Source organism: Simochromis diagramma, unplaced genomic scaffold (genome assembly GCF_900408965.1).
Source record: "Simochromis diagramma unplaced genomic scaffold, fSimDia1.1 OVJJ01000456.1, whole genome shotgun sequence".
Lineage (NCBI taxonomy): Eukaryota > Metazoa > Chordata > Actinopteri > Cichliformes > Cichlidae > Simochromis > Simochromis diagramma.
In genome coordinates, this window is record NW_024387186.1 from 691985 (window position 1) to 709469 (window position 17485).

The 17485-nt window shown below is 50.5% G+C and overlaps 1 protein-coding gene across 3 annotated transcripts in view; it reads right to left on the reverse strand.

The window, feature by feature from the left end:
• The window catches only part of ccdc88c (coiled-coil domain containing 88C), a 51318-nt gene that overhangs the window by 23753 nt on the left and 10080 nt on the right, over positions 1 to 17485 (reverse strand). For 2 of the 3 annotated variants that reach the window (XM_040049648.1, XM_040049650.1), the window contains exons 4-21: positions 13306 to 13375; positions 12640 to 12698; positions 11378 to 11461; positions 10661 to 10804; positions 10042 to 10268; positions 9372 to 9453; positions 8282 to 8440; positions 7068 to 7214; positions 6434 to 6578; positions 6169 to 6350; positions 5479 to 5616; positions 5116 to 5400; positions 4246 to 5043; positions 2262 to 2389; positions 2047 to 2188; positions 1824 to 1961; positions 1481 to 1642; positions 1124 to 1401 (exon numbers count right to left, since the gene is read on the reverse strand). In XM_040049648.1, the coding sequence (XP_039905582.1) occupies positions 1124 to 1401; positions 1481 to 1642; positions 1824 to 1961; positions 2047 to 2188; positions 2262 to 2389; positions 4246 to 5043; positions 5116 to 5400; positions 5479 to 5616; positions 6169 to 6350; positions 6434 to 6578; positions 7068 to 7214; positions 8282 to 8440; positions 9372 to 9453; positions 10042 to 10268; positions 10661 to 10804; positions 11378 to 11461; positions 12640 to 12698; positions 13306 to 13375 (3368 nt within the window). The remainder of the gene's footprint in view (positions 1 to 1123; positions 1402 to 1480; positions 1643 to 1823; positions 1962 to 2046; positions 2189 to 2261; positions 2390 to 4245; positions 5044 to 5115; positions 5401 to 5478; positions 5617 to 6168; positions 6351 to 6433; positions 6579 to 7067; positions 7215 to 8281; positions 8441 to 9371; positions 9454 to 10041; positions 10269 to 10660; positions 10805 to 11377; positions 11462 to 12639; positions 12699 to 13305; positions 13376 to 17485) is intronic. The other variant, XM_040049649.1, reaches the window with a different exon arrangement.

Here is a 17485-nt window from a genome sequence, read left to right on the forward strand (position 1 = left end):
GGTGCAAGCCTTTGACCACAAACTTAGTCACTGCTCGGTGACATTCGTCTATCCTGGCCTGAAAGGAGACGCTACCGGTAGACTGCAGCGAGAACTGCCAGCATCTGAGCCAGCCAGACTCTGCCTCTCTCATCATGGTCACGTAAATGCACAGTAATGGCAGGTTTTGTAATAAGGCAGATCGCGCTAACATAATATGCACTGTTAGTTGATTATTTACCTGCCGCATTAACGGGAGAGGACGTGCAAACGTTACCGCTGCTGCTGGGTTGAGATTCACGAGTCCAGAGCGAATTAAAAACACGACATTCATTTAAGGTCATCACGTGTTTTGTGAGCAAATGCTTTTGCATATTCGTAGTGTTTCCTCCCTTAAATGAAATATCTACTTTGCAAGTATTGCACGTTGCCCTGCTGTCATCTGGTCTCGTAAAGTATAACCAAACTTTTGAGTGTTTGAGCCGCCATGTTTCCTGCCAGGTAAATGACGCTCCGCAACATGGTGACGTCATTCGAGGCGTCTGGAATCGATAAGGGAATCGTTTGCAAAAATGGCAAACAATTCCAAGGAATTGAAACAGTGGGAACCGGTTCTCAACAAGAACCGGTTTTCGATACCCATCCCTAAACTTCACTGAGCCGATGGAGGCTCTGACCTCAGAGTGCCGACGCCTGATGTTTCTCAGCTGGAACAAACACATTTAACCCCAGAGAGCGAGCAGCAGAGCGAGCAGCAGAGCGAGCAGCAGAGCGAGCAGCAGAGCGAGCAGCGGCGCTCCGTGCTCATCAGACCCTCTGCTCTTCATCGCCATCGTGACTGCAGCTGCAGTTTCAGAGCAAACCTCTATTTAACTGTGAAAGGAGGAAGTGTCTTTAGATAAAAGGTCGGCTGTCTCGAAGCGTCTCTCTGAGAGTGGTTCAAATTCATGCACACCTCGCAGGTATTAGCCTGATTTAAGGGGTCAAAGGTGAAGCTGACAGAACAAGTGACACAGACAGGAAGTGACACGGATGGGTAGATCAGGAGTTGTTTCCATGGTTACTCTCGGCGCCCTTTCTCACACCTGTGCTGCTTCCTGTTACCTGAATCATTCCAGCGCTTCACGCCGACGCGTCCACTTACTTGCCGTGCAGCGTCCTGTGCTCGCTCTCCAGCGCCCTCTGTTTGCCCTTTAGCGCCGCGTGCTGACTGATCAGCTGCTCGTACTCGTGAGCCTGCCTCTCGTGAACGCTCAGCAGGCGCTCATGATCGCTGAGCACGCCCTCTCTGGCTCGCCACGCCTCCTCGCGCTGCCGCTGCCACGACTCCACCTCCGTCTCCAGGGCGGTCACCTGGCCTTGCAGCACGGCATTCTGGGCCATAAGAGAGGCGCTCTGAGAGGAGAGGGTGGAGTTCTCCACCTGAAAGGACAAAGAGATGAAGCGTGAGCGCGACGGCCTGAGTGTAAACTGGGTCGAAGTTACACGTGCGTGAGCGTGCCTGCAGCTTCGCCGTCTGCGTGTGCAACGCCGAGTTCTGCTCCTGCAGCGTGGTGGTGTGCCGCTGCAGCGCCGCCATCTGGTTGTTGAGGGAAGTGTTCTGGTTCTCCAGCTGCTTCAGCTGCTCCTTCAGCAGACTGCTCTCCGTCTGCAGGGAGGCGTTCTGGACCAAACAAACACAGTTTCACAGCAGTCACACAAACTCATCCATCAAATTAGCACAAAGCATTTTTCACGTGTGAGAACATTTCTGAGGTGCTGAACAGGAAACGTTCCTGTGCTGCTATAATCATTAACAGTGATAACATCATTATTAATGATGATGATCAGAAACAGCGGCTCACGTTCTTCTCCACGTCGATCAGGTGATCTTTGATTCGCAGCAGTTCGGCCGTGGCGCTGCGGTCAGCCGCCGGGTGCTGCTGGGAGTTGTGGTTTACTTCCTCGTGCTGCTGATGTGAGGCGGACGCCGTTTGACGAGCCTGCAGCGGGAAAGAAAAATGTCAGACTGTCGCACAGCTTCAACTTTATAGAGGCGAAGGCGAGGGCGAGGGCGCGTTTCCTCACAGCTTCCAGCTCCGCGTGAAGCGTCTTGTTGAGGGCGCCGCTTTCTTCCAGCTTCTTTTCCAGGCTGGAGATTTTCTCCTCCTTGACCTTCATGGTCTGCTGGACGGTTTCCTCCAGCCGAGACTCCAGCAGCCTGTACCTGCTGACATTCAAACACATCCGTGAGTCATCAGAGATCCGCTTTAAAGTGCACGGGTGAGGTCGCGGGGTCGTACCTGTCCTCCAGCGTGTGCTCCTGCTGCAGCAGCTTCTCCCGGTTCAGTCCGATCTTCTCCAGCTCTTCGTTCAGTCGCTCCAGCTCGACCTTCTGCTGCTGAACGCTCAGCTTCTCCGACACCAGCTCCTGCAAAACCGCAACACAAACACCGCTGAAGGTCACGGGCGCTCGGCATCAGGCTCAGAGCGGCCGACGTCGCCGAGCGTCTGCCCGAGCGTCTGCAGTACAGCTGGGACATATTATACCTTTCACGGTAACACCGGTGTAATGTTAGGCAACGATAAAAAAATGAAACATCGCGATAGAACATGGGTAAAACACACATGTGCGGTGCCTTTGTTTTCATACAAACATGGCGTAAAAAGCACGGCGGTGGAGAACGAGAAGGCAAACAGACGAACCAGAACTGGTTTGTAAAAGTGGAGCAACCGCAGTGATGTGGAACTGGTTTGGTTTTCGTCAGAAAGCCACCAAAGCACAATGTTTTGTAGAACATGCGAGCGGGCCATCGTGGTGAACGGAGGAAACACCACAAACCTATTTCATCATCTGAAGCAGAAACGCTTCGAGTACAACACAGCTGTCAACGAAGAGGCTTCAACAAGCGCGGTGGTGAGACCAGAGAAGCTGACTCAGCAAACAGTCGGCTTTAAATAGCTGCAGGCCTTAGCCAACGCTGGGGGGAACGAACTAACGCAGAGACGCATCGTTTAGGATATGATGCCCACTCAGAGTGTGGAGGAGGTTTCACACAGGTGCATTTGCTCTGTCACATGTTTGTAGCTTTAATGCAGATAAAACAGCTGCTTGTTCAAGTGGAAATAAACTGATGATTTTTTTGCACTAATAAAGTTGAGTTGTAAAGTATTTAGTTTCGCATCAGTTACATGGTGAGTTACATCGTTTGGCCACACTGCCCCGCCCCACTCTGCAGGTTTCCAAAGAGCCGAGAATGAACAGCTGACACAAGTTACAGTCTGTAACATGTGCGTGTTCAGACTTGCTGATTGGTTGTTCAGGACTCGATGTGGCGCTCACAGGAACCTTCCACGCTGATGCTGTAAAGAACACCCCAGTGTTCAGTACCTAGCAGTGCAGCGCCCCCTGCTGGCCTTCTGGTGTATATGTCGGTAAAGCTGACCGAGCGCCTCGTCTTTGATTGAGATTCAGATTTTGATATATTGTTTTCATTTTACTGCTTTTTTTGCAGTTCTGAGAGCAAAGAAACTGATGAACCCTTTAAAGCCCACCACAGAACCAAGTCCACCAGAGCTGACCTTCATATTTTTACCTGCTGTCGTTCCATCTTTCAAGCTGCTACACATCAATACAAGTTTTAATAACATGTATGCATTAAGCCGTAGTAACTATATACCCTGCCTTTTTGTTTTTACACATATTTCCAACCACAGCAAACTGACTGAGTGTCTCTGTAGTTTCATTTTTGAGCTACACTCACTTTTATAAACTTCAGGAGAAACTCAAACTTAAACAGTGCAGTTTAAGTTCAAGTCAAACACGCTCCTCTGAAAGGCCCTGTAGGAAAAACTACGTTTCCCACAAGAAAAAAATGACGTCCCTTCCTGACATGCCATAGTAGGAAGTGCAATGAACAGCTGATCTGCAAAGCGTGTTTCTGGATTATGACGTTTTTTATGTGCCTTCTGCAAAGGACGAGCTGAATGCATATTATGGAAGTGCGGCTCCTCCGGTCTCACATGCAAAAACATTCCTGCGACAGCTTATGCGGCTGCAATTCTCCCGGGATTTAAAAGTAGTTACTCGGAGCGTGTGCGCTCTGATGGCAGCCTCGCGGTCTCACAGGCGTCAGCAGCAACGAGGAGACCGACACAGACCCACGAGTGACGCTTCCACAGCTCACCTGCTCAGATCCAAACTCTGAACTAGAATGTAAATAACCCGCCCAGCGGCGCCACGGACACCTGCTTAAACGAAGCTCCTCCCCCTGCCCCTTCTCTCACCTCTCTGAGCGTGGCCAGCGTCCTCTTGTCGATCGTCGCTTGTTTCTGAAGCTCCTTGTTCTCTCGCTCCACCTCCTTTGCTTTCACCGCCGCCTCCTTCATTCGCTCCACCTCCTTTTTGAGAGCTCCTCCCTCCTTCGTGACCTCGGTGAGCCTCCTGGTTTTCTCCTCCAGCTCCGTCTCCTTCCCCTCCAGGAGCGTCCTCATCCTCCAGCTCTCCTTCTCCAGCTGCTTCCGGCCCTTCTCCGACTGCTCCAGGTCCAGCTGGAGCTTCTTCCTCTCCTCGTCTCCTTCCACTCGCCTCCTCCGCTCCTCCTTCAGCTCCTCCACCTCCCTCTTCAGGTCCTCCTCTCTGCTTTCTGCCTCCTGCCGCCTCCTCTCTTCCTCCACCCTCTCCTCTTTGCTCTTCTCCATCTCCTCCTCTATGTGATGCTTCTCCTGGTTCAGAGCTGTCAGGTTCACCTCCAGCCTCTCCGCTCTCTTCCTCTCTCCCTGCGCCTCCTCACCAGCTTGATCCAGCCTCCTCTGCAGCTCCTGCATCTCCCTCTGCGCCTCCTGGAGCTCCTCTTGCACAGTGGTGAGGCGGGTGGATGAGGAGCGCAGGCTCTCCAGGGAGCAGCGGAGCTCCAGGTTCTCCTTGGACAGCAGTCCGTTTTCAGCCTCCTGCTTGGTCAGCCGCTGCAGCTCCCGCTGGTTCTCCTCCGCCTCCCGCTTCAGCCTGTGCACCTCCTGCTCCAAGGAGGTCACCTGTTTCTCCAGAGCCTCGGAGCGCTCGCTGCACGCCCGCAGAGATGCCACCTGGAGGCGACACAGGCACGTTACACTTATGCTGCAATGAGACTCGTCAGAGAGGAGGAAGCGTTTACGTACCTCTCTGCTGAGCGCCTCCCGGCTCCTCTCCAGCCGCGCCACCTCTCGCTCCGCCTCCTCACACCGCCCCGCCCGCTCCCTCAGCCTCTCTGCCTCCTCATTGGATACTTTGAGCTGTGTTTCCAGGCTGGCCAATCGGGAGCTGGTGTCGGTGATGCTCTGGTGCAGCAGGCGGTTCTCTGATTCCACCTCGCGGACCCTCGCCACGCTGTTAGACTGAGCGCGCTCCTGAAGGGACGCCACTGCCTCCGACAGGTGCTGCTTCTCGCTCTCCAGCTCTGAGATCTGATTGGACAAACAGAAGTCAGCCGGTCTCCTCTGCGACTGACAGTGAAGGAGATGTTACCTGAGCGTGCCACACACCTGTCGGTCCTTCTCCGCCTTCAGAGCGTGCATCTCGCGCTCCAGACTCTGTTTCTCCTTCAGTAGCTCCTCCCCCAGAGCCTCCATGTCCTGATTGGTTATTTTCTCCTGGTCCAGTAAACCCTGCAGACGCTCCAGCTGAAACAAACACAGGTGTAGCTTTTAGAGACAGGTGAGTGTTTCAAAGCTCACTGAGCTTGAATGATGCTGCAGGACGTTAAAACTGGACAAAAACAGTTAAAACGAGACGAGTTTGTTATCAAGGTTTCACGTCGTCATGTTTACTCTCTGAAAGTTCCCCTGCAGCACAGACGGAAACACAAATACTGGACGAATAAAGGTTTACTGAGTGATGTTCATGTTTGCGTGCACGACTGGTGCACCTGGAGTCAGGTGGAGACACCGGCTTGTGTGTATGAGTTTTACTGTAAACCATAACCGATGAGATCCATGTTTCTTTATTGATCAGCTGTGTTATCAATCAGTAAAAGTTACATGTATGTGTCTCATATCAGCATCTACACTAAACGCTGCACGCCTGCAGGACTGAGACGCGATGCATCACTGTTACTGTAAAATCAAATCACCGCTCAGATGACAGAAATCAAAGTTTATTAAACTTTAATTAAAAAACAATCCCCACAGCAGCGCCTTGAGCCGGTGAACAGCAGGTGTGACTGTGAGTCCCACCTTGTTGCTGAGACTCTGGTTCTCCCGGTCCAGCTCCTGCATGTGGAGCTGCTGCTCCTGCAGGAGGTGGTTCTCCTCCTTCAGCCTCTCTATGGACGCCTGCAGCTCCCGGTTCTCTTTCTCCAGCTTCAGCATGCGGCTGGAGACGCACTCGTTCAGCTCGTCGACCAGAGACTTACGGGCTGGGCGGAGAGAAGAGAGCCGGTTACCAGTGTACAGACAGGTGGAGGACAGACGGGCTGAGGACAGACAGGTGGAGGCTCACTCTCGGTGTTGTCGTGGTTCTTGGTGAGCTGCTCCAGCTCCCAGCCCAGGTGAGCCGACTCGTTCATGCTCTGCTTCTGTCCGATCTCCAGCAGCATGTTCTCCTCCACCAGCTCCTCCAGCCGTCGCCGCTCGCTGTCCCGCTCCTGCAGACAGGTGGAGGACAGACAGGTAGATGATGATTTTTACAGAGACCAGCGTTCTTCTGGTTTCTGCCCACTCTATTAATTGTTTATGCTTTTCAGGGTCCCAGGGGGCGGAGCCTATCCCAGAGGTCACAGGGGGAGGGGCGGGGTATAGACTGGGCAGGTGGCCAGCCCATCACAGACGTGTGTGCTGTTACACTGCATTTTATTATAGTTTGTTTATCACCTGAGCACGCTGATGCCATGTGACCGTTTGTCACAGGAAGTGGTTTTTTTTTTGTTTTGTTTTTTACAGGTAAAGGGGGCGTGATCGTAAACGATGATGATGAGAACTTCAGAGGCTGACCCTGACAGTAAGGGGAGGTGCTCTCATCCTACGTGTGTTAATCTACGTCACACACCACCCAGCCACCATCTCCGTCACAGAGAGAAAGCTTTGTGTCAAGAACATCTGTGTGAACCATGCGACGGCGTGGGTCTGGGTCGTACCATCTCCAGGTCGTGGATCTTCGCCCGCAGTAGCAGGTTGTCTTTCTCCAGCGTATGCAGTTTGTCACAGCGCCCCCGTGAGGCCGACAGCTGCTCCTCCAACAAAACCTTTGTCTCCAGCAGGGTCAGGTTGTCCTCGCGGAGCTCCTGGAGTGCACACGCACGCACGCACACACACACACACACACACACGCACGCACACACACACGCGCACGCACACACGCGCACGCACACACACACACACACGGTCAGATTAAGTGCAGAAATGTGTTCGGTGTGAGGACATAAACAGAAACATGAAAATATTAAAACCATGAAAATAATCGTTCACCCCTTTGTCTTTTTTTTCTGTCAGCAACGACATTAAAACCACCTGACATCACCAGGCCCCTCCCCCGAGTGGAGGAGGTGTGGACACCACACACCTCTGCAGGTGTCCTGGAAGCTGTGCGGTGAGGTCTGTGTACATCACTCTCAGTCAGGCATTAACCACCTGACAGAGGGCGCCACCACGAAGGCGTGTGCAGGTCTGTGGTTAGGGAGGGGATCAAACATGAAAGCAGGACCCAGGTGTCCCAGCTGAACACCACCCGGAGCACCACCCGGTCTGCACACACTGTTGTTCTTATGCTCATCTGTTTACAGCATTCAACTGTCGCTCCTTACACAGACTGTATGCAGAAGATGGAAGTAGCCAGATATTTGTCTGTGAAGGTTCTCAGTCATCCAGGTCATCGTAGTCTAAGGAGCTTGCAAAGAAAAGCGTCTGGACTTCAAGTTGCTTGAAGACGTTTCACCTCTCATCCAAGAAGCTTCTTCAGTTCTAAGGTCAAATGGTGGGGAGTCCCAGATATAACCCTGTGGGAGTTTCCCCCCCAAAGAGGGACAAAGGACCCCCTGATGATCCTCTACCTAATCACATGAGCCAAGGTGTGAAAACAGGTGTGGGTCTGGGACTCTCCAGCATTTGATCTTAGAACTGAAGAAGCTTCACGGATCAGAGGTGAAACGTCTTCAAGCAACTTGAAGTCCAGACGCTTTTCTTTCCAAGCTCCTTATACTAGCCCTGTATTTGACTCCCTTTTGGAGCCAGCCTGAAGCGGACGACAGAGGACCCACAGCTTCCTGTTTCAGGCGGCGTGCAGAGGTGATGGTGGTGTTTGTCGGTGGCTTTAATGTCGAGGCTGCTCTGTGGTGTGACGCTCTGGTTTTACCTCCACTCGGGTTTTGTAGAAGTGAACGTCGTTGAGCTTCTCTTTGCATCTGCTCAGTTCGGTCTCCAGACGGTCGACGCGAGCGGCTCGTTCCCGCATGGAGTCCACCTCGTCCCGGTACACCCGGGCGGAGCGCGCCTCGACGGACAGAGACTGGTTCTGAAAAATAAAACAGGAACACGTTATCGTCACTTCCTTCCTGTTATTAATCCAAACCTCACGATAAAAGCGCCGCCACCATCCAACCACTCTGTACGAACCCAGAGCAGCGGCCTGCGTAAACTTCTTCTATACAAACGTTGTGTCGCTCTGATCTCCTGATGCTCTGTAATCTGTTGGTAATTTAAATACTGAAGCTGTGCAGGATTACACGTCATCCTGTTGTACACTTATTAATCTCTGCTGCGTGCTCAAAACCAGTTCATCAAACTGGGACAAAGTGACCGAATCAGATTACATGTGTGTCTAATCCCAGCTCTGTGAGAGGACCGTGTTAGAAATAATCCATCGTGCAAACCATGTTCAGCTGGACAGAGCCGTCCTCCAATCACAGCCCACAGAGAGCAGGTCAAAGGTCAAACTGATCAATCCTTTTATGTAGAATATGGGCTAATCTTCAACCTGATGCAGCGTCGTTCCTGCTGAGGAGCGGTTCCAGCTGCTCCAGATGTTTCCAGCCTGTATTCAGTCGCTGTCTGCCCTCACAGGCCGCCACAGAGCTCCGCCCCTGAACACCTTCGCCTCATCCGACCCGTCATCAGCCATCAGTTGTTCCCACAGCTCCGACTTCTCCATCTTTCTGTTGCTCCTGGAACAACTTCATGGCAGATCCAAAGTGAGCAGATAAGAAATGCTCAGGTTGAACATTGGATGCTCTCTGTGGACCAGTTTTAAATAATTACAGGCTCTGTTTTTGCTTCCTTTTAGGAAGCATCCCCTGCAGACGAGGATTCTCCCAAAAGCTGAGCACGACTCACACCGGCACACAGGAAAACGAGCTTCCACAGGAAAACGAGCTTCCACAGAAATGCTCCTCACAGACTGTGGCTGTGGCTCAGCGCGTCAGCGATGTGTGACTCCTGTTTCTCACCTCTTGTTTCAGTCTCTGCAGCTCCTGATCCAAACGCTCAGCTTCATGCCTCGAATCCATCAGCTGCTCCGTCTTCTCCTCCCTGCACACAGACACACACACACGCACAGGCACACACGCACACACACACACAGACACACACGCACACACACACAGACACATAGAGACACACACACACAGACACATAGAGACACACACACACCGTTAGTTATCTGACGCCAGCAGCATGCTCGCTCTGAGAGCACCCTGCTATTTCAGTGGTTAACGTGGTCGAGGTCGTGTGTTAGATTTCGTGGCTCCGTTTGTCTCTAAACTATTTCCTGTCGGTCACCAGTTAAACACACACGTCCTGTCAGCGTCGTTATGGAAACACCATCGGCGCTCTGACCTTCATGTAAAAAAAAACAAAAACCTTCATGTTTATGACCAAAAATAAGAGAAAGGCGTGTGAGTGTGTTCAGCAGAGAGCTGCCTGGGTCAGTGAGTAACGCAGGCGTGCCTGCTGTTAACCTCCAGTCGCATGTCTCCGCCCTGTGATTACAGCGGCGTGGTCGTGTACACACGGCCTGTGAGATGTGCTGGAGCCTCGTTAGCGTTAGTGTGAGATAAATATTACAGCTCGGGCTTGTCAGACTTTATTGGACGGACGTGTTTGAAGGCGGAGACTCACAGCTCCTGTCTGTATCTGCGGAGCTTGGCTTTGGTGTCGGCGAGCTCCACGGACAGATGCTGCTTCTCTTCCTTGGAAAGCGCCGCCCCGGCCGAGCCGCCATTATTCACTCCCGCCCCCACGGAGCTCCGCCCATGCTCCGGGCCGATCGTGCCCAGGACCCTGCACCCGTCCTGGGGCTGCTGAGTGGACAGGTAGTCCCTCTCCTGGGTCAGGTCCACAATCACCTGTAAGGCAGGTGTGAAGGTGTCAGAGTGGGAAACGTGAACACTTCAGGTGAAATATGTTGAATCTCGTGTCAACAACAACAACGGACGTGAGATCGATGCGATCGGTCCAATCAAAGCTTCACACGTGACCTGCGGTCCTTTAAAGCTTAACCAGACAAACGTTCTGACCACACACTGAATATGAGCTACTGTGACCTCCCGTCAACAACACATCACAGAACGTCACGTGGATCATTGAAGGCGACCAATCACGTTATTCTGAGACGTTACAGTTTTATCATCTCTCCTTCAGTTAAACACGACCTTCAGACTCAGCGCCTTGTTCACAGACATCACGGCGTCTGCGTCACGCTGACGACACATGTATAAAGATGCGTCTGCGAGCGTACCTCGCTGGCTTTGTCTCGCTGGTCGATGAGCTGCCGCAGGGACGCCGCCATGTTGCGGGACAGAGGCTCGAGCTCCTCGTGGATGATCTCTGCTCCTTCCTCCAGCCAGGACAGGTCCAGAACATTCAGCTGGTTGTGGGTCACCTGACACACACACACACACATACACCGCTGCAGCACGAGCACGTCCCATAATGCATCTGAAATTTAGATTTTAAAGTTTCTAAACAGTGTCCTGTTGATGATGATGTCACAGTGAGTGTTACACCTGCTCTCTGGTTCAAGCGTGGTGCTGATAAACCTAAACCAGAGGAGGGGTGTGGCCTCTCCTCAGGTGGTTGAGCGGTTTAGTTGGCTAATAAACGGCGACGTGATCGTCCCGTGCTGGTTTCTGAGGGGTCCCTCCCCTTCAGCCTCTGCTACTGATACAAAATGATTTCTAAAGACTCAAGTTCAAAGATGTTTTAGCGTCACAGTCGACACAGACGCCAGCAGAAGGCCACGTCTCTGCTCGATGCAGGTGGCGTCCTCCTGGAGGCGCCAGAGGACGGTCTGCAGGTTAACCTAAACGCTGTGAGGCTGACGTGGGTCACTACCGTGAGGGTGCTGCTGCTGCAGCGGCTCCACCTGGGACAAACTTTCCCGGGTGGAGACACTGCAGCAGCACCATGTGATCAGTGATCAGCAGTAAAGCTGCTCTCAGCAGGTTTCAGTCACCTCCTGGATGTGAGACACGATGGCAGCCTGAGTCTGGATGTCCAGCAGCTTGATCTTCTCGATCATCTCCTCCTTACGCTCACACTGAGGAGACACACACACACACAGACAGACACACACACAGGAAATGAAGGATTAAAATCAAATAGCAGCTGTTGTTTCTCTTGTTTGTTTGGTGGGTTATTAGTTATTCAGCATCTTTAAAAAACTAAAGTTAAAAATGAAAGTGTGTGTTACACATTAACAGCACAAAGAGACCAACAAATAAAAGACGACGTCACATAAAAGTTGAGATGGTAAATACGTCAGGAACAGGTGGACTCGGAGGTGAGGGGCTGTGCAGTTTATATCCACGACCCAATAAACACTGATGATGTAACTGCATGTGCACACGTCTGCTTTCTTACATTCAAAGCACAAAAATGAATCTTTGGTTTCTGCTCTAAACTCGCGTCTGTCTGGCCCACACATCACAGACTAACTGCAGTTTTTAAAATCCAGCGTGCTCGACACGTCCGGGCTGATGATGTCAGACGTACAGCAGCAAAGCTCAGAGAAATCAAAGCATAAAGGTTCAGGTGGGAGGAGGCAGGTGTGCAGGTGAACGTTAGCAGGTACAGGGCTGAGGGCAGCGTCATCCTCACTGATGTGCTTCTACCGTTAGTTGTCAGGTGTGTGTCTGCAGGGCGGGGTCACAGCTATTTAATTCAACAACAACAATATCTTTTCCCTGTGGTTTATCCTCCCTCCCTGTTCCCCTCATGGCCTTCCTCTTCCCGGGAACCAGTCGAGCAAGTGCAGGGAGGGAGGGAGACAAAGGGGGAGAGGGAGGGAGACAAAGGGGGAGGGAAATTAGGAAGCTGGGAGAAACAAACAAAGGGAGGTGAGAAGAAGACGAGGTCGCTGCATTCAGAGCGATGGGAGAGCTGAACAGGCCGAGCCCACCTGTCAGCACACTCAGCTCGACACATCTGGATAAATCTCTTCCAGGGAGGAGCGGCTTCCAGCAACACGCTAAATAACCTGACTGTGATCAGGATCCACGGGGTTAACATAAAAACAACTGACTGGTGTTTAAAAGAGCGAGAAGCCCCGCCCACATCCAGTCCAGCCCTCGTCAGCAGGAACACGAAGCGACGGCTGTGCTCAGACATGCAAAACGACACACACACACAAACACGATTCCTGGGAGAGGCAGTGTGTGTGTGTGTGTGTGTGTGTGTGTGTGTGTGTGTGTGTGTGTGTGTGTGTGTGTGTGTTACCTGCACAGCACAGCCCAGGATCAGCAACAAAAGCCTCTTCAGTTCCTCCATGCTCTTTGCTGAGGGAACATAACAGAGAAACTCGTGGTTACAGTCAGATACACGGCGCCATGATGTCACGCCACAGCAGCAGCGAGGCGGTCACGCCGTCCGACCTCTGAGAACAACTGAGAAATAAATACAAACCACTTTTCAATCACACACTCTGGTTTAAATCCTGCATCTTCAGCAGAGCGAAGGGCTGATGTCACCACAGGTGAGTCTGTAAAGACGAGGCTTAAAGCACGAAAGCTACACAACTCTGTCACACACACACACACGCACGCACGCACGCACACAGACACACGCACACAGAGACACACACGCACACACAGACGCACAATCACACACAGACACACGCACGCACGCACACCCCTGTTTTCCCAGGAAACCTCCAGAATTCGGGACCCCTGGACTTGATGAGTGTGTCTAATGAAACAAATGGACTAATGGACAAAGTTTGGAGGGATGAGCACCGCCTGCTGCACCTGCGCAGGTGAGATGGACTCGCGTGTTTTCTGATCCTAACTGGACTGACCTAAGTTTATCTTCACTGCGCTGGTCGGGCGCTTTGATCAGCGTGTGGAGGTACATTCACCTGTGAAGGTGTGTCGACATAAGCGTTACCTGATATCGGGTCCTTGGCGATGCAGAGGATGTTGGGCAGCGGCATGACGATCAGTTGCTGCAGCGTGTCCTGTGACCGAGCGAAGAAGGAAAAGTGTCATTACAGTGACAATGATGACATCACATCAGGAAACAAAGCGTGCTTAGCAATGAGGCGGTGGGTGGATCCACGTTCAGACCTTTCACATGTTCCCACCGCCAAAATAAAGGTTTAAATATTTCTGCGTTTTATAAATATTAACATGTCAGTGAGTCCTGCAGAGGCTAACGTGTGATCCAGTGTGCCTAAGAGGACCAGCTTCATTCACAGGTACAAGCTTCAGTCTCTCGGTTTGTGCTTCATGAAATCAGAAACACACACCTGTGTGTGTGTGTGTGTGTGTGTGTGTGTGTGTGTGTGTGTGTGTGTGTGTGTGTGTGTGTGTGTGAGAGCAGTCAGCCAACAGGAAACACCCTGCTGCCGAAAAAGTGTGTGTCAGGAAATAAAAAGCCCATGAGGAGGGAATGCTTTCCATTCCAGAACACTGTCCCACACACACACACACACACACACACACACACACACACACACACACACACACACACACTATGAACACTTTTCAAAGCAGAGCAGAGGAGGTGGAGGAGGTGGGCCTTCATCAGGTCAGAGGAGGGCTGAGAGGGAAACGTCCTGATCGGAGTGTTTACAGGAGGAGGGAAGTGGCTGTCAGCAGCAATCCATCCAAACCTGCCCGGTGTCTCACACACACACACACACACACACACATTTATCCACTGATGGCACAAAGCAGACCCCACCCTGCCATGTGACCCCAGCTCAGCGTGTGCGGGAACGTGTCAGAGCTGAGCCTAAACCACCAACGTTTCAGGAAAAGTGGAAAATTAAAGCCAAGTTTACAAAGTTTGAATCGTTTATCTCGATGCTCTGAGCCGTTTTCACGCCTGCAGCTCTGAAAGAAGGAACTGAGCATTTCCATGTTCACACGTTGGCCTGCAGCTGGTCCACAGATCCTAGACCAGAACCAGAACCTGCAGCTGTTGCAGAAGCACATGGAGGAGATGAAGTGCACGGGAAATTCAGAAAGGTTCCTGTGCCCCTGCGTCAGCTCCAACTTTGGTTTCAGTAAAGGAGACGATCGAGATGGTCTGCAGGTGGAGTCTGTCGATACGCGGTGTGACGGGACAGCAGGCAGCTACAACAGAGGAAGAAGAAAACATGGCTGCCAGGCGCTCGACAGTACAGCGTGGAGAGAGACGACATTTCCAGGAAGAAACCTCTTTAAAACAAATACACAGCAGGTCACATGACTCCACATCTGTGGCAGAGACAGTCTGAGGTGTCTCTGAGCTTCCAGAGAAAAGTTCGTTCTTGTACTTTTGGTCAGGAATGTGCATCACTGATTAACGACATCATCACATGTAGCGTCGCTCGGGGTCGAGATATGTTTGTTATTAGTGACCGGCCTGGTTAACGTCTGTGGCGAGACGGCACAGTTACAGACAGGAAGTGTCTCAGTGACCTCCAAATTTAAGATCACTGTTTAAATCAACAGCTAGGACTTTGGGGTCACCAGGGGTCAGGGGGAGGTTTATCTGAGTTTGACGCACACCACAGGTAAGCTGAGCTGCAGGAGCTGATAATGGCCAGAGGTACAGTAGATGTCTACAGGACTGCATTTTACCACGAACACACACACACACATACACACACACACACACACACAGTCAGCTGTGCTATAGCATTGAGGTGCCTGCAGGTAATGTTACACTGGTCTGTACAGGTAACATGAGAGCCAACCAGGCTGCCTGCTCTCTCTCACACACACACACACACACACACACAAACACACACACACACACACTACAGCATGAATAAAACATGTGTCCTGGCCACCATCTGTCTGTCAGCAGCGTGAGCTTCTGTCTTTATCCTGAATGTGACAGACTCACCGACTCACACACATCAGCTTTCCTTTTGTCTGTTTTCATAAAGCTCAAGCTTACAAGTTACACCAGGAACAAATCTGCAAGTTAGTCGTGCTGGCTGATCCTACATCCAGCTCAAAGCATCGTCGCCGTTAAATACACAAATGAATAAAAACACAAACACATTATGGCTGCAGGCTGATTGAAGCGTTTCAGCCGTGAGAGTTTTAACTCGAATCACGATCTCGTCCGCAGCAGGATCTCTGACGTGAGATCGATGCAGCCGGCAGCACTGACCCATTTAACAGGCCTCAATCCTCGGCCCGCTGACACACTGGGCTCACGTTTCTAATCCCAGATCAATGAAACTGTGGCTGCCAACGAGAGCCGACTTCTCCCGGGCCGCCGGTATCTGCGTTCCAACAAATTCTCACCAATTTAAAATGCGAAGCACAGACCAGACTTCAATGAAACGCGCCAGCAGAGTCCGCGGGCTGACGTCAGGCCACAGACCTCAGCGGGACGAAAAAGTGCTCGATGCAGCGGAAAATAAAAGCTCCACAAAGTCTCAGTGCTGCTGGAGCCGCAGAACAAGTTTACTACAGAAACTGAAGAAGGAATACCACCATCAGACGCTGCAGCGCGACAGCAAAGACCGGGCGAAGCTCAGCGGAGCGTGAAGTTTAACCTCCAGGACAAAGGAGACCTCCTCAAACAAAACTCTGAGAGCGACAGTCGGTTTACAACAGTAACGCAGCATCACAGCTCATTTCTAACGACGACCCGAAAGTGTCTGCACACTCCTGTGAAGCTCAGAAGTCCGTTTCCTCAGGCTGTCATTTAAACGCAGCGTCACTATAAAATACTAAAATTAATCTGATTAATCTGACAGGAGAAAAAGAGGTAAAAATTAGTCTGATTAATTAGTTTGTTTCTCACCAGGAACAAATTAAAAGGCTTCAGCTTACGTCACTGAAACACTTTATGGCAGGGTTACTGTACGGAGGACCAAAACATACATTTAAAAATAAATAATCAGCCCAAAAAACCTAAAATGCAGCCATTTAATATATCATCCATTATTTATTTTATATATATACAAATTATTTATTTCATTAAATTTAATATATAATTTAACATTTTTTCTTTTTCCATTTAAATGTAGTTTTCTTTTATTTATAAGTTTATTCTTTGAGCTCATGACACGCTTCGAGTGACGCCCATCATTTGCATAGTGAAACAGAAAAATAACGAGCAAATGTAAAAAGGAAACACAGTGAGAAGACACACACACACACACTCCGTGTCCTCGTTCAGCCACTGCTGCTCTGACACAGGTAAACCTCACCTGAGACAAACGCACAAACACAAGATAAATAAAAACAATAGAAAAAACTGATGAAAAAAAGTTTATACATAATAAAAAACGAGTAAAAAAAATAAGTTTCATAAAGAACCTTAAAATATTAGCAATAATATTTCTTATATTTGATAGATTTATTCAAAAACAAGTTTTTCAAAATTAAATTAAATTAAAAATACTGCATAAATTATTAAATTTAACATAAATATCATTTTAAAATAAAATATTTACATTTTTTTATATTTACTGGAATCTTTGTTCACTTACTGAGTTTTTAACTTTTAGCATTTTTGTTTAATTTTAAACTCATGATTTTTAAGTTGGCAGTTTTGGTCCTCCATACTCGCTGGAGGTAAACAAAGAAAAAAGCGACTTTTGTTTGTTTTCACACGTTAACGTGAGCGGTGTCTCTCACCAGATGACAGTCTGAGAAAACACAAACACACACAAATTACCAAAACACATACAGCGCGCACACAAAAGTAGACAACAATCAGAAACTGCCCTCTGGTTACCCTGCAGCCTGACCTTACACACACACAGACACACACACCCAGCATGCTCAGACACTTTGTCAGTGTTTTATTGTTACTGTCAGGAAAAGCTGTGTGTGTATAAAGTAGGGCAGAGGATATGGAGTTCCAAACATGCCAGACTGTAGGCTGAGGCCTTTGTTCTGGAATTCCCACGGTAACCGAGGAGGGTAAAGTGAGAGGGGGGGGGGGGGGGGGGAGGGGGGGGGGGGGGCTGCTTGCGTTACTGCAGAAGAATTAAAACTTCTGCCACCGCAGCCTCACACTTCAGAGGCGTCACGCTCTCCCACCGGCTGTTTACAGGTCGTGACCTTTTAAACTAGGCTGAGGGCCAAACTTAGGATGGACTCTGACCTCA